At 47.4% G+C, this 21,992-nt stretch overlaps 1 protein-coding gene across 2 annotated transcripts; it reads left to right on the top strand.

Annotated features, from left to right (window-relative positions):
* Positions 1 to 882: 882 nt before the first annotated feature.
* LOC132447882 (dihydropyrimidinase-related protein 2-like) lies at positions 883 to 21,158 on the top strand. 2 transcript variants are annotated; one of them, XM_060038887.1, is made up of 15 exons: positions 883 to 1,168; positions 1,456 to 1,961; positions 9,464 to 9,552; positions 10,022 to 10,206; positions 10,511 to 10,675; positions 11,204 to 11,265; positions 11,645 to 11,725; positions 11,921 to 11,989; positions 12,554 to 12,674; positions 12,822 to 12,978; positions 13,826 to 13,967; positions 14,471 to 14,641; positions 16,876 to 17,055; positions 17,508 to 17,685; positions 18,206 to 21,158. In XM_060038887.1, the coding sequence occupies exons 2-15, from the start codon at positions 1,695 to 1,697 to the stop codon at positions 18,295 to 18,297; spliced, it is 1,959 nt and encodes a 652-aa protein (XP_059894870.1). In that variant the 5' UTR covers positions 883 to 1,168; positions 1,456 to 1,694; the 3' UTR covers positions 18,298 to 21,158. The 2 variants fall into 2 exon arrangements, with proteins under 2 accessions (XP_059894870.1, XP_059894871.1); XM_060038888.1 differs by lacking the exons at positions 883 to 1,168; positions 1,456 to 1,961 and adding an exon at positions 2,965 to 3,454.
* The last annotated feature ends 834 nt before the right edge of the window (positions 21,159 to 21,992 follow it).

Below are 21,992 nucleotides of genomic sequence, written 5' to 3'. Positions count from 1 at the left end.
AGTATAGCTTTGAAGGATTCTTTAATAGATCTCATACTGCATGAAGAGACAACTGCAAACAAACTACACAACTACAAACAAATAAAAACTGGAAGATGAGAAATACAGAATTGTTCTTTTATAAACTAGGTTGTACAGCTTTACCTTTTTTGGTCACTATTGCAGTTTAGCAATTGTTCTCAGCTTGTACTTGTGAGTCAATTTGGATCAGAGTGTCTACTAAATGTACTAAATGTAATGAAAACGTGAAATGAATATTCGATTTCATCTGGATTCTCCAGTCGGACGTTGTCCATTAGAGAAACACCAGCTAAATCTCCTGTTGTGTTTGTTATTCCAGTGTATACTGCACAGCACAAATACCATCATTAGGTAGGTGCTGACATCAGCTGATCGTAATGTTATTCAAACCCCTGAAGAATATTTAGTGTCGATTAAAGAGGTTGCACCCTGTGGTTCACGTGTCAGCGCTGGGGAAACACCCTCCCCATCTTGAGAAACACCCTCCCCATCTTGAGACCTTATCGCCCATCTGCTGTGTGGCCGGGGGTGCTGAAGAGACAGCACCCTGTTCTGGTGCACCAAGGTGGGACCTGGAGCTGTCCAGGGTTCTGGTCGCCTTCTGACCCCTAGATGCCCCCCCCCCCTCCCACCAACCCTCTGAGCCGCTACAAGAGGTGGGGCTCACTGACTTTCATTCTCTCTCCATGTCCCTCCCTTAAGCCATCACTCACTTTCCTATCTCTCCCTTGCTCCTATACCTCTCTCTCTGCCACTCTCGCTTTTTCGCTATCTCTCTCCCTCCCTTCCTCCTCTCTCCTTCCTCCCCTCTATCTAGCTCCCCTCTTTCTCTGCCCCCCCCCCCCCTCTCTCTCTCTCTCTCTCTCTCTCTCTCTCTCTCTCTCTCTCTCTCTCTCTCTCTCTCTCTCTCTCTCTCTCTCCCCACCACCCATCTCAATCTCTCCCTCGCTCTATCCACCCCCCTCACCTCCCTCTTTCTCTGTTTCCAATATTCCCAGTCAAACAGCAGCTATTGATTTGGAGCCCGGGAGATCACACGGCTAATGGAACAGAGTTATCGCGGTAAGACAAGAGGCAGGAGGAGGTATTTTCATTTGGACACTGGCGAGAGGACTCCAGGCGCAGGACCGGTTTAAACAAGCTACAGGTAGACCTACTATTATATTCCGCAAACATTTCTTTCATTATAGCCTTTGTCATGTCGGACGATATGTGTTTTTTGACGTTAGGTTGTCCATTTCTCCAGACTCCATCGGGTACTGGCCAGTGTCTGATTACAATACATCCTATTTCATGAGTAAGCACATTCGGTTTTGGCCGTGGAGTCTGTTGGTTCGATGAATGATGATGGGGCGTCTTTTTATTTTATTTAATGGCATACCCAACCAGCATCATCAATATTAATGGTGGATCGGTGTGTGCTTTGTCTTGCAGTCCGGATATGCATCACCACTAGCCGTGATTAGCAGCCTATCATTAGTATTATTGTTATTCGCCGCGCTCCACCTGCACCCCCCAAACGACAAGGCGGTGGCTGTCCGAGGATCTAACAGCCCCCCACCACCACTATAGAGACACATCGTCTCGTCTGTTAACCAGAATCGAACCACCAACACCACCACCACCACCACCACCATCCTCCTCCTCCTCCTCCACGTCTGCAAGCTGCAAGCATGTCGGCTGCCGGGGAGTTCCCTTCTTTCTTTAAGACCTTGGGCCAGGACAGCCCGCGAGCGAGGCAGAAATTCTGCGGCATGTTCTGCCCGGTGGAGGGCTCGGCGGACAGCAAGACCCTCGACCTGGACTCGGGGGCGTCCGGCCGGGGGACGCCGGGGACGGACGGACGGGTGATCGACCGACAGACGGACATCTCCCAGCCCCGGAGGGTGGAGATCCACGAGTGCAAGGGGAAGGAAGCCCTGCAGAACCTGGATAAAAAGGTGAATGAGCCTTCATTTACTATTTTCCTCGTTATTTTTTCTTTCTTTTCTGCTTTCTTTAAAAGTCTATATACGTGTCCATCCCGCCGCCGCCGCCGCCCCCCCCCCCCCCCCCCCCCCCCGGAATCCTCGACCACATAGGGCGGGATTTAATTATTTGATCTTGATTGAATCGATCTGAAAAGCCTAGGCTATATGACCTGTAGGCATATAAAGGGATTGGCCGTAGTGAACTTTACTTTGTTCTAGCCGGCAGGCGCCGTGTGACTACATCTCCCATCGAGCACTGCGACATTACGTGGTCAATTAGAGCGCTGATTGAAGTCCTCGAGAGGGCGTGGCGCACTACGTCATCATGGAGCTAACGCAAGTGATCCACAGCATCTTGAAGGTCCACCGGTTGGTTTCTCGAACAAAAGGGCCATCTGTACACTATTGGGATTAACAGTGAAACTGAGACTTTTGTTGTTGTGTTGCTAGATGGCACAGGGGGGGCTGCCCCCCTTCCCCTGGTGGTTCATACCCTTACTGCTTGAACGATGCATGCTTGCAGTTGCAGTGACTTGCAGGAAATATAGCGACAAAAGTAATCAATCACTTGACATTACCGTCACTTTTATATTGTGTCCTGATGTGTGGCTGCACAGTGCATTTGTTTTAATACAATGTTATAGAATAATTGTATATTTAGGAAGACACACATCACGTCGACATATGAGCGTTATTAAATAGTGATGTTATGAGGCTTTTATTTAAATGTTATGAGGCTTGGCTTTTTATATAGATCTACTCCACATTCCTACCCAAATTAGCACATTCTACATCGATTCTGTAACCCTTATAAAAAAATCCTCTGCAGGGGAAGCCTGGAGGACGGCTGATATTATGGGATAGAGGCGCAGCAGTGTGTGGGGGGCGTCATGGAAACCGTGCTGTGCAGGGTTATGGTTCGGCCGTACACACAAACCGTTACAACACAGATAGGCTACAGATCACATTCAGTGATGACCTATGATGAGTCCGCAAGCAACACATCACCATCCATTAGCTGCTCGCTTCTGAATGGGAGCTAGGCGGGGTCCTGCGCATGCACACTAAGATTTATGGAGGACAGGCCTTCCTCTCCTCCTCTTCCTCCTCCTTCTTCCTCTCCTCCTCCTCCTGTCTGGGTCTAAGAGTCCGGTGACGGGTTTGGTGCATCGGCAGGGAGATTTGTGATTTGTGAGAGTCAAGGGCGTGAGTTTGTTTCCACATTTTACCCGGTTCTGTTCTCCTGGTGCACCCTGCATTGTCGTCCAGAGCATCGACATTAAACTTGAGACATTCCGGCTGATATTCGCCCACCCACCCCCTCCGCCCCTCCACCCCACCATCGGTTATTTCCACCCGGCGAACGGCAGCTCTAATCGGACCACCCCGACGCACTAGCAGCGGTCCGCAGACCCGTGAAGATGTCCGGCTATCAGGGCAAGAAGAACATCCCCCGCATCACAGTGAGTCGGGTCTTCCTGGGTTCGTTTTCCTGATTATGTTGAATTGCATTGATTCATATTATTGAATAGGTTGTTGTTTTAAAAACTTAGTCGTCGGAGTCAAACTAGTCCATAGTTTAGCCCTAGTTTGCCAACGGATGTGTTAATTTATCATGGTCCTGCTTGTTTTGGGGCGGCATGTGGTTCAGGAGATAGAGCGGGTTAGCTGGTAATCTGACTGCTGGTTCGATCCCCGCCTCCTCCTAGCCTTGTCGAGGTGTCCCTGAGCAAGGCACTGCGCCCTCTCGCATTGCATGGTTGACAGACACAGCCGTCGGTGTGTGAATGAATGTGTGCATGAATGGGTGAATGTTAGGCAATATTGTAAAGTGCTTTGAGTGGCCACTGGTTAGAAAAGTGCTATTTAAATGCAGTCCATTTACCATTTAGTGGTTTTGCTGGTCAAATTGAAGAACATCACGGATGATCTACCGGCTTTGTGGTGGTATTGAGTGAGTGGCAGGTTGAGGGCTTGGTGGTTTTGATTGGCAGGTTGAGGACTTGCGGTGGTGAGTGTGCAGCACTGTTCGTTTTAACAGCATCCTCGTTGCGACAAGCTCTCCAATCAGTTTATATCTTTACTTTTCCATGGAGAATCTGCTCGCACCGTCGCGCCACGCCGTCGCCAAATTATCAAGAGTTTATGATTTATGTTTGTATCGAGTTTGCCCCTCATTTGTGTCTGTAATGTTCTTTGAGGCGCGGTTCAGTCAATAGCTAAGCTGAGCCTCACTGACTGTAGTCCAACACGACAACTGTTGGGGCGCCAATGCTGCTCCGCCGCATCCGCCCATCCGCTCCACTCCGCGGCCGGTATCGAGCAGACCCCTCCCTGGGAGAGCTGCTCCGCGGCCGGGTTCACTGCGAGCAGAGGTTCAGTGGAAAGTAGGTGTGGTGGTGGTGGTGGTGGTGGTGGTTTGAGACAGGGGAAGGGAGCGGAACATGCCCGCGTATTTCCTTCCATGTCTGTTTTTGCTCCTCTACGACAACAAACTAAGATGACATATCCTGCCAAGGGGACTCACTGTAGTGGGCTACTACTCTAGTTTACCTATGTCCAGATTGGCTGTGCATGGTGCATTGAGCAGGTTGTCTGTTTGTGAAACCTCCAAGCCCTGACCCAGATTCTGAGAGTCTTAGGCTTCCTTTTATTTATGCATTGGCCTAGCAAGCCTACCCGTTTGTATTTATATATTTATGTATTTTGGAGTGAATCATTTATGTGAAGGCTTTTATGACTGGTTGGTTCATTGCCATCACGTTATGTGACTTGGCTGAAATTTGTCAGACAAAGTAATTATGGTGGTTATATTGTTCATAATCCAGTTTTGTTCAAATGGCATTAAAATCCATGCACCAGATAACATAATATCATATACCATGACATTTGACATCTGCGTAATGAGGCTAGAATGCATCCACACACACAAATAGAACACACACACAACACGCACACACTGACACACACACACAGACACACAGACACACACACACACACACACACACACACACACACACACACACACACACACACACACACACACACACACACACACATAGGGCTCTCTCTCACACACACACACACACACACACACACACACACACACACACACACACACACACACACACACACACACACACACACACACACACACACAGGGCTCTCTCTCTCACACACACACACACACACACACACACACACACACACACACACACACACACACACACACACACACACACACACACACACACACATACCCACGCACACACACACTCGCTGACACCATAGGGCTCTCACACACACACAGCCACGCCCACAAAGTCACAGCTAAACATCCTATCTGTGTTCTGCAGTTGTTGTTTCCAGTTGGTCCAAGTGAGCCAGCAGGGCGAGGTCTGGTGAAGCTAAAGCTACCGCATGAAGCTAAGGCTACATAGCTACAGTTTAGGATAGCTTCTATCCATAGTCAATAATATTGACAAGAATATATGACGTAGGTTCAAACAGCTGTATTTGAATTAATATTGTGATATAATTAACAGCACACTTGAATAACTCAAATATACCGAACCTATGAATCGAGAAAACATTTGCATTGTGTGTGAATATAATGTGCACACAAGGGAGAGGCAGTTTTATTGTTCTGATTCGTTCCGTCCTGATCCTCTAGGGTTCGCTGTCGAGGCAGAACTAACCGTTCGCTTGTCTCGGCAATCAGACTGGGGATTAACGTTGACATTTTGGTGCAAACAGCGATAATCCGAAACTAAATGGATTTGCGGCGTCTGTTCTTGAACAAAAGTGTCAGAGATGGGTGGGAAAGGGCCAACGATGTTTTGATTCATCGTGCAAAGCTCTTCTGCAGATGGCATGTGTTTATAGTTCGTTGAGGTAGCCGTCTGGGAATTTTGGTCATGGATTTTACCTGATTCGTTTAAAAAAACTCACTCTGGAATTTTAGGCAGCCATCCAAAGTTTGAAAGGTCATTTGTGACTCCATCAATTCCGTCAGTAAACATTGTGTGGGAAAATGACAGGGCACCATAGTTAGGCCGTTGGTTTGTGAGTGTGAGGAAACAGTCTCTTTCTGTAAGGCAGGCAGAATTAACGTTCCTGCATGAGTGCATGTTTGATATTTTCTTGAACATGCTAAGTAAATTGTAATGAAATCTTTCTTCTATGTAAATGTTTAAATTCAGTTTGGGTGAGCTCAGACTTCTCTTCCAATGTTATCCGATCTCAACGTTGTTTTAGTTCAGTGATCTCCTGGAAACAGATACCATGAACCAAACAGCCTGTATGGTGACTTACGGAGCTGAAGATGACATAGTACAGAGTCGGGTTGGCGGGTCCATTCTGGTGCAGACCGGGCTTTTGCATTATTAATATCAAAGTTCATTTTGTCATATTGTGACAGCGGGCTGAGGTTTGCACTGTTTTCTGCTCATATACAAACTGCGGACATAAAATGTTATAGACTGTTGGAACCTGCACTATGCTGTTTTTCCGCTGTAGTCATCACTTAGCCAATGCACTGTGTGTGTGTGTGTGTGTGTGTGTGTGTGTGTGTGTGTGTGTGTGTGTGTGTGTGTGTGTGTGTGTGTGTGTGTGTGTGTGTGTGTGTGTGTTTCACAAAACATCCAATGCTTTGTATTGATCTTTTTAAACATGGCCCAATTCTAACATTTGTATGCTGATAAATATGTAACAAATAAATGTGTCCAAACCGCAGTACCTCGTGGCGACCTATACATGTCCTCTTTATACAGGTATGAATATTTTATTTTTTGCTGTCTACGCCCTGGAGAGGACGTTAGTGGATTGATGTGGTACTTCCACCGTTGCCTTAGTGCTCGGTGTCCAAGATAAACACTGACCACCCCTGATTCAGCATCACTCCCTCCTGACTCAGCAGTTTGCTTTGAGCATTCAGTTTGGAAGACAACACTTTTTCCCAGGTTGCCGCGGTTACATCCAAGTAAACCAACCGAAACAAAAGCAAATCTTCTTCCGACCGACAAATGTGTGTTGGTTCAATGGCATGACCTGTCCCAGGAAAACGTTACATGTTAGCATGATGTAAAATGCTCACACTGCCACATTTCTTACAGCAATTTCTTGCATTAAAAACAACGGAGGAAAAACTATTTTAATTTTCTCTCTTTCAGCAATGAATTATTTTCAAAACCTTTGTTGGGATGTACTGATTCAACAATAATCATTTATTGTCATGCTACGTTGGAGCATTCATTCAATCACACTTCAACTCACTGTATATTCCTCTAAAACAGACTCTTCTGTATGATGGGCCTACATCACATAGTCCCAGTGGGCGGGACAGAACCAATTCCCTTCTTCCTTCAAAATAAGGTCAACAATCCAGCCATAAAAGGGCAATATAGATTAAAACTGAAACAGGAACATATTTTTCTGAGGTGTAACCTCCCGTACATGGTGTTAATGTAATACTATTCTATATATATATTCTGTGAGCAACAAACAGGAGTGACTCTTTGTATGAACATTTTGGACAGAAAAGTCTAGAACCATAGAACATCTGAGTATAGAACCGGGTTACTATAGAACTATAGAACAGTGTTTCTTTGGTGGATTGGGAACCTCAGTAATGTGATAATATCCTGTCAAGGTGGTGATTCGGGTCAAGTGATCTATGTGGGGTGATGTTGAAAGCACATTTCAAGTGCAGTTGCCGCTGTCTGGCAGCGTGCCGACTCCCGAGGAGAGAGAGAGGGCGAGAGAGAGGGACCCGCAGAGCTCGTTGCCAGGAGGGTCTTCTCTGGGCCGAGACACGACCACATGCTCCTCAACTCATCATACCGCTGTTGAAGTGCCACACCTTGTAGAACAAATCCACTCCCCTCACGCTAATGGTTTAGTGGTCATGACCCTGGTGTTCCCCATATTGTGTGAGGCCGCACTTGTGTGTGTGTGTGTGTGCGTGTGTGTGTGTGTGTGTGTGTGTGTGTGTGTGTGTGTGTGTGTGTGTGTGTGTGTGTGTGTGTGTGTGTGTGTGTGTGTGTGTGTGTGTGTGTGTGTGTGTGAGGGCGTGTGTGCGTGTGTGTGTGTGTGCATATTGACTATTCCATGGCAGTGAGGAGGTTCCGGGGTCTGAATGTGTGGGCTTTGGGCGAAGTTGTGGAAGGAAGGAAGGAAGGAGGGAAAGAGACAAGGAAGTAGGCACAGAAGAGGAGGACAGAGGCAGGTTGTAGAGATGAGGAGAGGAGGGCAGTAGAGGAGGAGGTTGTGGAGAGGAGGAGACAGCGAGCAGCTGAATAGCCTGTCCTACTGGATGGGAACCAGGCTCCAGACAGACCTCTAACACTGCAGCCTTTGTTACCGCAGGATGCTTCAGTCCTCGTGACTACAACTTTGAGTGTGTATGTGTGCGTGTGTGTGTGTGTGTGTGTGTGTGTGTGTGTGTGTGTGGGGGGGGGGGGGGGGTTGAGAGAGAGCGAGTGTTAATGTGTTTGTGTGTCAGAAAGAACGGAAGAGGGTAACAGAGGCTGTGTGTGTTTTTGTGATTGTGTGTGTGTTTGTGTGTGTCGGTGACAGACACACAAAGAATCTGAGACAAAGTGTGTGCATGTGTATGTGTGTGTGTGGGTGTGTGTGTGTTTGTGTGAGTGTGTGTGTGTGTGTGTGTGTGTGTGTGTGTGTGTGTGTGTGTGTGTGTGTGTGTGTGTGTGTGTGTGTGTGTGTGTGTGTGTGTGTGTGTGTGCATGTATTGATACAGGAAGACTCTCCCCCTGGAGTGTTTCTATGCCAGCCTGTTCAAAGGAGTAGTTTAGCTGAGATGAATGCACAGATGGAATTATAACGGACAATAAGTATTGGAGAAGAATAACCATTAGCATTTGTATAGTACTGTCCTAAGCTGTACCAGTGTACAGCAGTAAAATAACACACACACACACACACACACACACACACACACACACACACACACACACACACACACACACACACACACACACACACACACACACACACACACACACACACACACACAGACTGTTCACACTGTCTTTGTTACGCCAGCTGCATACCCTGGCTCTGTTCTGATTTGTTGTGTATGCATATTTGAAAGTGGACAAAGGTTCTTAAATTGTTCTTAAAACAAATGTGGAATAGATATAGGACAGAGGGATATCAGACCTTATAAGGAGCTTGCAGCAGTCATCATAATACAGGAGAGATAAGTTAGGAAAATAGGGCAAAGAAAAGTGGGACAATTCGTCAAAATACACCAAACTACAGAAGAATCTTTGAAGTTGCAACTTTATTCAAAGTAATTCTTAAACAAGTGCATGGAATGTTAAATTTGTTACGAAAGCAAAAAGGTTCAAAAACACTTTCACTGGTGTTCCTTCATATTCTGACCAATCCGGCCGACCCTCCAAGTTATTTAATTGGATAATTAATTAAAAATGTCCTCTGTTTTTCTGCAGAGCGACCGCCTACTGATCAAGGGGGCAAAGATCGTGAACGATGACCAGTCCTTCTGTGCCGACGTCTACATGGAAGACGGAGTCATCAAGTGAGTGGATCCAGGGCTCCCCAACCTCTCTCTAGTCTGTGACTCCATCTCTAGCTCTCACAAGGTCACCCCATGCATCTTTGGGTATCTGCTTGGCCCCACATCGGAAGAACAATGTCCCTGTGTGTACGTACATCGCACCACACTTAAGAAGTCATTGAGTTATGGCTACGATTCTTATGAAGCCAATCTCCCTATGCACATCCGACGACAACTTTGTGATGACGAGAACTTTGTGGTGACGACAACGTTGAGAAACACTGGTCCAACCCTGTGTCTTCAAGCAGTGAAGCCCATGTCCCCAGAGGGGGCCAACCCCTTTTCATGTCATTGCAAAACACGTTAATCTCACGGTTTCCTCTGGTGCGGAGCTACAGCGACTCATCCACGTTTCTGCTTTAGCCCAACCCTGGCTTTCTCTCTCTCTCTCCCTCTACGTCCTGGTATCTCTGCCCTCTCCTTCCGCCAGGCAAATCGGGGAGAGCCTGATCGTCCCCGGCGGGGTGAAGACCATCGATGCCCACGGCCGTCTGCTGATGCCCGGCGGCATCGACGTCCACACCCGCTTCCAGATGCCCGACCGAGGCATGACCTCGGCTGACGACTTCTACCAGGGCACCAGGGCTGCCCTGGCCGGGGGCACCACCATGATAAGTGAGCGGGGGGCTGTCACTTCCACTCTGCTCCTCATTAGGCCATCGTCGGGGACGTCATCCAGGCTGTGGTTCCAGAGAGTGGAGGGAGGGAGGGGCGGATGTGTGTCGGGTGGTTTGGGTAGATGGAGGAACGGATGAATAGATGGATGGGAAATGGAATGGATGGATGGCTGGATGGTGTATCGGAATGAGGGAGGGGTGGATAGAGGGACGTTCATTGATCAGCTTGTAGCACCTGATTCAATGAAAACCAACAGCGTCTCAGAGGTCAGCTTCTCTCTCCCCCCCCCCCCCCCCCCCAGTCGACCATGTGGTGGCGGAGCCGGGAGTCGGCCTGCTGACAGCGTTCAACCAGTGGAGGGAGTGGGCCGACAGCAAGGTGTGCTGCGACTACTCCCTCCACGTGGACATCACCGAGTGGCACCGCGGGCTCCTGGACGACATGGAGGCCCTGGTCAAGGACCACGGTACGTTACCCCCCCCCCCCCCCCCCCCTATCGCACGCTCCCCCCCCACCGTACCCCCCTGCCCCCCCATCTTCACCTCCTCCCCCCGTCTTCACCTCCACCCGACTCCTCAACTCCACCTTCTCCCCACATCTTCACCTCCTCCCCAACCCCCATCTTCATCCCCACCCCCCATCTTCACCTCCTCCTCCGCCACCCCCTTCCTTCCCCAATCTCCACCTCCTCCCCCCATCTCAACCTCCTCCCCCAATCTTCCCCTCCTCCCCATCCCCCATCTCCACCCCCCCCCCCCCCCCTCCAGCTGCAGCACCACCACCACCTACTCCTCCACAACCAATCACACTCCGGCTGAAACCAGATGTTTATAATATGATCTCAACCAGAAGGTCATATAAATATCTCCTGCAGCAGAAGACATTTGTGTACACTCTATTATGCACAGTGTGGAGTGGAATGGAAATATAGGCATACAAGCAATGATAAAGAGTGCCAGACTCCCCTATTCATGGGACGTGTTGTTCTCCTCAGGTGTCAACTCCTTCCTGGTCTATCTGTCTCAGAAGGAAGACCAGCAGATCGCAGACAACCAGGTGAGACTTTCTGTGAAAGGATTTCATTTGATTCAGTAATGAAATAGTTGCATTCAAATGATGTGAATCCTTTACTAATGAATGACACGAGTCAAAACATCCATAACACCCTCTACACATGAATCACATAATTCAAAACATCACCCTTTACACATGAAAAACATAAATCATAGCATGATCCATCATGTTATCATCTATATAACATAACCAGGCAAGTATAATCACTTTGATATTTTTGAGATTATTTAATACTTATCGTATTTATATGTACTAGATATTGACCATAGATAGCGTGTGCTAGTTGATTTGAACTAATTTGGTGATTTATTAGTTATACTATATGTCCTACTATGCATTTACTTGTCCATCGATACTGCAGGTGTACGAGTTGTTCAGCATTCTCCGTGATCTGGGAGCCATCGCTCAAGTCCATGCAGAGAACGGCAGCATCATAGCTGAGGTACGACAACAGACCTCTGCAACATTAGCAGATATCAGATATATCCCAATACTAAAAATGATGATGATGATGATGGTGTGTGTGTGTGTGTGTGTGTGTGTGTGTGTGTGTGTGTGTGTGTGTGTGTGTGTGTGTGTGTGTGTGTGTGTGTGTGTGTGTGTGTGTGTGTGTGTGTGTGTGTGTGTGTGTGTGCAGGAGCAGCGTAGGGTCCTGGAGATGGGGATCACCGGGCCCGAGGGGCACGTCCTGAGCCACCCAGAGGAGGTGAGACACATGAACACATGAATGATCTTCATCCATCAATAATCCAAGGTGACCGGTGAAGCCCCAGTCAAGTCAGCTGAAGTCAAACTCGCTTTATTGACAAAGTTCTGTATTAAAACTACAGTGTCAAAAAGGGCAGATTGACATTAAGATTTACAGATTTATAGGAAAATCATTAAAAAATTGTGTGCATCGCTGAAGATTGTCTGCACACGTTTCTCGTTCAACGAGACGCAGGGAGTGGAGTCGGGGCTGTCCCATTGGCTAGAGTAAAGAAACATGTTCCTTAAGGACACCTGGACACAGTGCAGGGTAGCTAAACTAAGGCAAGAAATGAGCTGCGCAGATTATACACACTTATTTCCCCAACTCACATGGTCTCAGAATGCTTACCGCTGCTGTTTTGTTTTGTATCCTATTCTAATGTATTGTATTTATCGCAATACATTTTTACCTATCTTATGTGATCTAATGTAACGTAACGCTCCTCCACCTCTCCCTCCCTCCCTCCCTCCCTCCCCCCTTCCCCCCCTCCCTCCCTCCCTCCCCCCCTCCTCTCCTCAGGTGGAGGCGGAGGCAGTGAACCGGGCCGTGACGGTAGCCAACCAGACCAACTGTCCTCTCTACATCACCAAGGTGATGAGCAAGAGTGCTGCTGATGTCATCGCCCAGGCCAGGAAAAAGGGTGAGGACTGAAACGTCCAAAAACAACCACTGACCCTGAATGTGCACCCAAGACGAGCGTGATACCAATCGGTCTAGCGCAGGCGGTCAGGGTAGAGGAGGGGAGAGAGCTCCATCCGGCTGAAGGCGGTTCCTGGCTGTGTTTCAGGGACGGTGGTGTTCGGGGAGGCCATCACGGCCAGCCTGGGAACGGACGGCTCCCACTACTGGAACAAGAACTGGGCCAAGGCGGCGGCCTACGTCACCTCCCCCCCGCTCAGCCCCGACCCCACCACCCCCGACTACCTCACCTCCCTGCTCTCCTGGTGAGAGGGCGCAACCCCCCCCCCCCAGCGCCCCTCACACACACACACACACACACACGCACACACGCACGCACGCACGCACGCACGCACGCACGCACGCACGCACGCACGCACGCACGCACGCACGCACACACACACACACACACACACACACACACACACACACACACACACACACACACACACACACACACACACACACACACACACACACACACACACACACACACACACACACTCCCTTGAAACACATCATGACATGTGAGGGTAGGTCCTTTTTGAGGCACACAACGTGAATGAGGAAATGTCATTGAAATTTGACAACTGCGTGTTGAACCTTCGTCCCACTGCAGGAGGTTGTATCAGTGACCTAGTGTTATGTTGTCTAAAGATAACCATTTCCAGAAATGAAAGTAACAAGCTTTCCATTGTTGCATGAGGTGCTTTGACGTCACATGAGCTGATGTGACGTGTCATTAGGACATCTCAAAGACGGAGTCGAGGTGTGCATGTCGTCAGCTGTGAAACGCACAGTATAACAGAGTCATGCAGAACAGTGGAATGATTCATGACCAGGGAAAGCAACATATACCCCTGAAATCACGCGTGGTCACGTGACATCACAGTAGCGTCACGTGACATCTCATGACATTCCATGCGATAGAGCAACCTCAGATATGATCATGTGACCGACGTGACATTCGGTCATGTGACGGAACGCGGTCGTACACACAGCCACTTCGTACCGCTCTGCAGGCTCAGTGAGCGAGCTGCCCCATGGTACGCTCAGTCGGCCCACCCCCAGCCTGCGCGGCGGTCTGTAACCCCCCTCCCCTCCGTGTTGCAGTGGGGACCTCCAGGTGACGGGCAGCGCTCACTGCCCCTTCATGACCGCCCAGCGCGCCGTGGGCAAGGACGACTTCACCCTCATCCCCGAGGGCGTCAACGGCACCGAGGAGCGCATGGCCCTCATCTGGGACAAGTGTGTGGTGAGGACCCCCTCTCCCTCCCTACAAACCCCCTGATCCCAGCCCGCGGCCGTGCGGTGAGCCACAGGTTCCCAGGTTCGCTGGGGGAATCGGTGATATGAGCATAATGAGGACCTTTTATAGCATTAGGACATCACCTAATCGTGTAGGGAAATGGTGATTAAAATGGTTACTATAGACTACCGAATGCGATTTGCCAAAATAAGCACACAACAACCTAAAATGCAATAATTTGTTAAAAACCAATCATCATTCTTCAGCCAAGCAATATGCTCCCTCAAGACAGCGAAAGGGTTGCCAAGCAACACAGGCTGGCATACTTCAGATTGGCAGTGCAGTGATACCAAAAAGGAGTTGTTATGCGACCACAGGTTACAAGCCTAACAAGAGTATTTCATCAGCTTCGAGGTAACATCGATTTTATGACAACATTTGATCCTCTTCCCTTAACATCTGGGTTCCTGTTTACCTCTGACCCCTGACCTCTGACCCCTCCCCTGCAGGCGTCTGGCAAGATGGACGAGAACTACTTTGTGGCGGTGACCAGCACCAACGCGGCCAAGCTCTTCAACCTGTACCCCCGGAAGGGCCGCGTGGCGGTGGGCTCCGACGCTGACCTGGTGCTCTGGGACCCCGACGTCACCAAGATCATCTCCGCCAAGAACCACCAATCCGTACGTCTGCTCTTATTCATATTAATCACCAGACCTGGTTCCACCTTCACGTTGGGTTTCAGATCCACCACTCGTTATATCCGGCTTATGATTATTAATACTCTATACCAGGTTCCACCTTTGTTTTAGTTTGAGAACCACATCTCAGAGCGTCTGGTCTTATAAATAGATTTGCATATGAACAGTACTCGAGTGGGATGGTTTCCCGTACAAGTAGTAGTCATTTGTTTCACAACCACTATTCTGTAAGTCGATTTCTTACAAATAATAATACACATACCTGTTGCTTCCTTTACCTTGGCCTGTGTCATTGTGGCCGATTGTAGTGGCAGTAAATGTGAAGTCATAGACCGAAGCCAAAGAAGGGTGTGTGGATCACAGATCAACGCGTCTGTTTGGTGCAATCCGCTTGTCACATCACAAGTGGGCGTGTCAGTCCGCCAGCGGGGAGGTGACAGAGGCGTTGACCTACACATCATACATCTGGGTGGACAGTCTCACTTTGATGCACAAGTGGCCCGTGTAGTCACCCACACATCTGGTGGTGACGCACGGCAACAAGCTCTTGTCCTTGTACATTCACCTTACTCTTACTTGCAAATGTATTTTTATGTATGCCACCGGAGAACCATTCTAACCCACAGCTCATCAAACCAGTTGCCTCAGTCACGTACACAAGCCTTGACATTACCCTGGCCTGTAATCCCTCGAATTGAGTTTGGCAGACAGCACAATACATCCCACTGTTCTACCGGCCTATCGGATGACTTCTTCACCGTTTTCTAGGCTTCTGAGTGCTTCTGATTGGTTTAAAACCTCCGAAGTAGGGCGTGTTCTTCGTACATTTACGCTGTACGACGCCCATGGGAATGATGTCATCTTAAGAATCTGCCAGTTCAAGAACATGGCAACCTATCGTAAGCTTGTTACTGGAGATCCTGGAGCAAGGAGGGCTCGGGTATGAGTATGAGTGGGTGTGGGTGTGTTTGTGGTGTGTGTGTGTGTGTGTGCGTGTGTGTGTGTGTGTGTGTGTGTGTGTGTCTCTGTGTGTGTGTGTGTGTGTGTGTGTGTGTGTGTGTGTGTGTGTGTGTGTGTGTGTGTGTGTGTGTGTGTGTGTGTGTGTGTGTGTGTGTGTGTGTGTGTGTGTGAGCACAACCCGTAAGCCAATAGAAGCTAGTTAGGCCCTGCGATGAGGTCACCCGTCTGAAGACATTCATACATCATCTGAGCACTTTCCCCCATGACATCATGGAAGAAGCCAATGGGACTGGGAGCAGATCCATAATAGTAACATTACAGCTTGTGTTACCATGTAGGATAAACACACGCATTATGAAAGACTGACACACACGCACGCACACACACACACACACACACACGCAAACACACAAATGCATTCACACCTCACATGTGCATGCACTTACACACAAACACAAGCCTGTACTGTTGGTGAATTATTCCCAAATGAGATCGTTCCGTCTCTCTGACTCGGCTCCAGTTTCCTCAGTGAGGAAGGGTCCTGACATCACATCACACCATTCAGGACTTCTGTCTTTCTTTTGTGAGTCAGCATTACAGCAAAACAGTAGGCGTCTCTTTCCCTATCGAACTCAACCCTCCCCCTTTAGAGCCAAGTCTCTCCATGTGCTTATGGTATCATGATTATTACCCATCAGCCCCGGCACTGGAGCCCTGGGGAATCACCGGTCGGCTCCGGAACCGTAGCCGGGGCGGTGGTAATGTCCCGGAAGGCCATCTGTCTCTAATGGATTGTGCGGTTTGTGCTGAAAGTACCACTTCATCGGAATAATGTCTTCATGACACAATGGCCACGCCTAACGCTGATGTGCTCGTGTATCAGTCGATATCGGGTGTCTACAACCGTTTGATTGAAGTCGTGTTGAAAGTGTGTGTTGAATTTACCCAAATGACAAATAATATATCCCTACCCTTCCTGTGACTACTACTGTACAACATTATGGCTCCTTTCAGGACTCATAGGCACGATAGCCTTTCTTAATTTCATAATTCAGATTATCTTCATTACTGAAAACGTACATCCATTCAAACATTCCCGCTCTAATTTAAATCTATTGATGTTAAGATTTAAAAATTAATTACAAAAATGTGTTTGAAAATGGTCCTTCTCCTGTGTCAGTGTTCACCGCCCTGAGCCTGTTCGTGACGGGCTGAGGTCGGTGAGACACCACCACTCAGTGTTCCCTCGCCCCCAGGCGGTGGAGTACAACATCCTGGAGGGGGTGGAGGTGCGCGGGGGGCCCCTGGTGGTGATCAGCCAGGGGAAGATCGTCCTGGACGAGGGGGACCTTCACACCACCGCCGGGGCCGGGCGCTACGTGGTCCGCAAGCCCTTCGTCGACCACGTGTACAAGCGGATACGGGCCCGCAGCAAGGTGGGTGACTGACCCACTGCGTCTCCTGCTGTTGAAGGCCAGGCGTTGACAACACGTGTGATTTGCTTCTAACTTTATTTCTAGGTTAGGTTTCGTATGCTATAGTCTGCGTGATCATAGCGATAAAGGGTAACATAGTTGGTAGTGAATCTGTAGTGAGACAAATTTTAAGATTATTAAGATTATTTTTGTATTTGAAGTAATCATCTTATTATCTATCTTACAATAAAAGCATTTCCTAACAAACTGATTTGTCACACATGATTTGAAAACGATATAATCTAATCTATATATCTATATCTATTTGACTAACTTAAGTGAGAGAAAGCATTTATAAACTGGCACAAAGATGCCGTTGAAGAAGCCGCTGTGATGCTGACCGAACACAACATTACTAATAAAGAGCGGATGTTTCCTCCCGCCCCCCCCCCCCCTCCCCCCGGGTCCCCCAGCTGGCGGAGATGCGGGGCGTCCCCAGGGGTCTGTACGACGGCCCCGTGTGCGAGGTGTCCGTCGCCAGTAGGACCGCGAGCCCCGCCCCCTCCACCACCGCCTCCCCGGCCAAGCACGCCCCCTCCAGCGGCGGCCACCCCCCGCGCAACCTCCACCAGTCCGGCTTCAGCCTGTCCGGTCAGTAGACGCGCCTTCACGTGCTGCCACTCATTCAGCGCACTGTTCTTTTTATTCTTATTTATCCAACCGGTTTATTCTCGGGCCCTAAAAGAGAATTTCTGGACCAAACCACACACAGGAAACTCTGTTATAGCTTCATTTAACGAAAGATGTGTGGGGGGGGTCTGAGTTTTCTGTGAGTGTTCTGTGCGTTGTCAAACCCATTTTTGGTTCGATCCATGGCATAAGAAACACAGATTCATGAGCTACGTTAACCGCGACAATTAAATGTGATTATTCAGATGATTGGAATTGTGAGGTTGATTCGTCTCTACAAGCCATATCAGAATCCATCCACTTGTGACATCCGAAGTGGGAGTGTCCATTCACAAGGAATTTGAGCCGGGACTTTACAAAAATGCTTGTAATGACGAATTTCCCTCATGTCTGATCGTTAAAAGCTTTTCATGCTTAGGGCAAAGATATTGTGACTAATAAGTGACTAGACAATAATGTGAGGTCTGTTTCTGACACCTAGGCTCTCAGGCTGACGACAACATTCCTCGTCGAAACACTCAGCGCATTGTGGCGCCACCTGGTGGCAGGACCAATATCACCACTCTGGGATAGATCCCCGCACCTGAAGCCCTACCCTCAACTGGAGAAACTTAAGACGTAGACGACGAAGAAAACACTAATTTGAGCACTTTGTATTATGAACACTTATAATTTGAGGGTTTTATACAGTACTTTTTACCCGTCATGTATATTTTTTTATTGGTGCGTCTCGTTTTTTTCGATTATGTAGTTTTATTTGATAACATTTCAATTAAAGGGAAATTTCAACGCAAGCATTAAACTGATTCCGATTGATAAGAGCAGCGGAATGATACACGTGAAGTTAAAATCGGCAAAGAAGAAGTGACATCAGTACAAATTTGCTTAGGAAGAAGATCTAACGGAATAGCAAGCTAGCCTGCTTAGATAACGTAGTCGTTTTCTCCTGTTGTAGGCCTACTCTACGGTACAGCGGAAAGACAGATAATGTTTACAAGTCTACGTCCTTTCTCTGAAGATAAAAAGATTTTAATCTATTTTAATATTTTTTCACTGGAAGAGGTGACATTTTGAGTGACATTGTCTTTAAGTTGCAAACAGTGCCATCTTCAATAATGCATAATTTAGTTTGTGTGCAATTTTCTTCTTCAATTTGAACTCAGAAGCATTACTTTTTTCCAATCGGATAATCTCTTGCATTAGCCTATGCTAACAGTCTTAAATCAACTTCAAGAGGGTGCCATAGGATTAATGGAAGTTTAATTATTCATTCATTGCTGTTTCTTTCCCTTCCTCGTAACATTCACAAAATCTTTAAAACAAAAAAAAATGTAAACCACATTTTAATTAAAATAATTGAGTTATTCTTCAAAAGCCTTTTAGTTTTCAAACTTAAAGTATTTTTTTCAGTTGGCCTTTAAGGTCCAGAAATTAAACAAAACGCCATCGTGACTGTTTCCCTAGAGAACGACAGATGCCATCCATTAGACTTAGAGTAGTGAATGTATTATCATCCTCATCTACAACTGCCTCTTTTATACACATCCATCCTTCAACCTTTAACTATTTATGTGCCTGAATCCACAAGATGTATTGATCGTTTGGCTTTGTTGCATCTTTCTTTGGAGAAGAGGTTGTAAGATAAACAATGTAAAATAGCCAGGATAAACCGATTATAAGGTGCCAGATTTGTGTGTACGCAGGGGCCTGTCCGACAATGGGTAGTGCCTCTGTTATGACTATGCTCGATATCTTGAAATGTTTCTTGTTTTACTTTAGCTAGCCGTCGTTACAATGCTACATGGTGTCGTCCTGTAACTGTAGGGGCCTTAGGGCTGAGCACTTTTAATTTCCCGCTTGAAAGTAGACATGAGCTGACGTGTTTGTTGACTAGCGTGTGGTGTTGGTGTGTGAGGTGTGTAGGACTCTCACGGCTGTATATATACGCCGGGCTGTTGGTGCCTCAAAGTGGAAGAGATATATACACTCTTCGTTTGATTCGATTTTGTTGCATGGGTCTGGTTCTTATTAAGCCAGGAATAAATCCTTCCGTTTGTCTTTACCCCTTGCTCTTGTGTCAACGCCATGTTGATGTCATCACCACGAATCACTGAACTTCCTCCCCTTCCATTTGTTTTTGCCTTAACTCCCTCACACACACTTACCCTGATGCGTGCACACACACACAGAAGCGCGCGCACACGCACGCACGCACACACACACACACACACACACACACACACACAGTTCTCATGTTAGCGTTACTAATAGCATATCTATTTAAGGAATCCGAGGGAAAACATGAAGGGAAAGATTGAAAGATAAACAGGAACCCCTTTCCCACAACATCTCATGTTTCCTACTCCTGACTGACTCTTGCTCAGAATTTAAATTATACACAGTAGACACAGTTCACTTTGCTTGTTAAACACTGAATATAAAATGTTTCTTCTTCTACTTAAAAAAAGATACAAATCTGACATTGAAACTGCATGTCATCACAAAAGGATAAAAACACAAACCAGGTGACTCTGTGTGCCCTATTGACCCTCTTGCAAATGGATGTCCATGTCTCTGTTGTTAGGATTGGGGTGGGGCAGGCTTCAACAAAGAATCTTGTGTCTCAGCCTCATAGTTTCCAGACGTCCGACGTCCGCCCCCCGACCGTTATTCGCCTCCTATATCATCTTAGATGTGTAGGCTGAAGTTGAAGGGAGGAGGAGAGGGAAGGAGGGGAGGCCAGATAGGTGAGAAGGATTAGGAGAGAGAGGAAAATGGCGAGAGAAGGAGTGAGGCAGGGAGAGACGGAGGAAACAGAGGGTCTCTCTGCAGGGGAGACGGCTCTCCAGAGACTGAAAGCATGCAACCCTTTTTTTTCCAAATTTTCCACCCAGATTTATTCTCAGTCTCTCTCGCTTTCTCCCTTTGGCTTCTTCTTTGTGTACTGTGGTTGTCACGGCGACCTGGCCCCGGATTCTTTCCTGTTGTTTGTGATCATGTCATGGCAACGCTGTTCCCATTATAGATTACCATAAGGCCCAAAACCTCCTCACTGGTGCTGATCACACACACACACACACACACACACACAGTGTTGTCTTCATTATTTTGACGATATACCTCATGTTGTTATAACACATTTGCTATTTAACATGCAACATGCTCACGGTGCTTAAAATGTTTTTAAAGCAAGAGTTCAGAGGGTTTGGAGTTCATACACACATGCACGCACACACACACACAGACTCACTATTATGTGCTTCGTCATGCTGCAGACCCCACTGTAACCCCCACGATAAAAGCCTTTCCCATTGTGAGAGTCATTGGATTCATGGCGCGTTCTTTGTCCAGATGGCTGTGGGGTTGCATCCCATAGATGATGTAAAGATGTATGAAGACTTGAAATGAAAAATAAAGAAGTTAAAAATAGGAAATGCTTGTCTTTGGTTGCTTGAACAGAGAGAGAAAGAAATGATGAGTTGATATTAATAAGAGATTTTAAAAAGCCTCTGTTTCTGTGTTACCTTATCCATGCATGACGTAAATTGGTCTATTTGATGCAGATCTGAATATATCTGAATCTAATAAACGTGAAAAGAAACGTAAAACTGTTTTGTACTCGAGTCCTACAACTCCTACAACTGTTGTACAAAACAGAACTACCAACCATAATGGTTGTATCCCTTTGTACCCCTACGGGGCGCCACTATACCGTTCGTATCGCATAGCATTTCATTTTTTTCACAACATTTAATACAAGTTAGTGCGCATGAGCACAAGTCTGTTCCATCGGGATTGATCCATCCGTGTTCTGCAGCCAACAGGCATCAACAATCAAGCCCACCTGTCTGAAATCAGGTAAGCGCACTACCTCAATTTAATCGAGGGAATAATAGCAACACTTCGTCTATTTGGATGGTACGCTGGTACGAACGACGAGAACGTATTACACGTATTTCCCTTGCGCCAGCCTTCCAGTTTGCCATTTGTGTTTCTGTCGAGCCACGAGGGGGAGTAGTAGCAGGCTAGTCATCATTAGCAACATAGCCTCTTTAGCAAACCAGCTTCAAAACAAAACTTTACATTGAATTGCACGCAAAGCAAGACCGGGCAATGCATATATTGGTGACCGGATTAAAGCAGCAATGAAATCAAGTGTGTAAGAGGTTTTAAAAACGACATTAAAACCACCAACGTGGTACAAATAGAAAGAAAATACATCTCATCCCCCATTAATTATGGGCGCAGCCATCTTCTTTGCGAGTTGT

Source organism: Gadus macrocephalus, chromosome 19 (genome assembly GCF_031168955.1).
Source record: "Gadus macrocephalus chromosome 19, ASM3116895v1".
In the NCBI taxonomy this organism is placed as follows: domain Eukaryota; kingdom Metazoa; phylum Chordata; class Actinopteri; order Gadiformes; family Gadidae; genus Gadus; species Gadus macrocephalus.
This window is presented reverse-complemented; position numbering and strand designations above follow the sequence as displayed.

What these genes read in the sequence shown, in the direction of transcription:
- LOC132447882 (XM_060038887.1), top strand. Translation starts at nt 1,695, where the DNA reads ATGTCGGCTGCCGGGGAGTTCCCTTCTTTCTTTAAGACCTTGGGCCAG. An exon ending in CCGCCAAGAACCACCAATCC is followed by an intron (nt 14,642 to 16,875) that starts GTACGTCTGCTC and finishes CCTCGCCCCCAG; the next exon opens with GCGGTGGAGTACAACATCCT. An exon ending in GTCCGGCTTCAGCCTGTCCG is followed by an intron (nt 17,686 to 18,205) that starts GTCAGTAGACGC and finishes TCTGACACCTAG; the next exon opens with GCTCTCAGGCTGACGACAAC.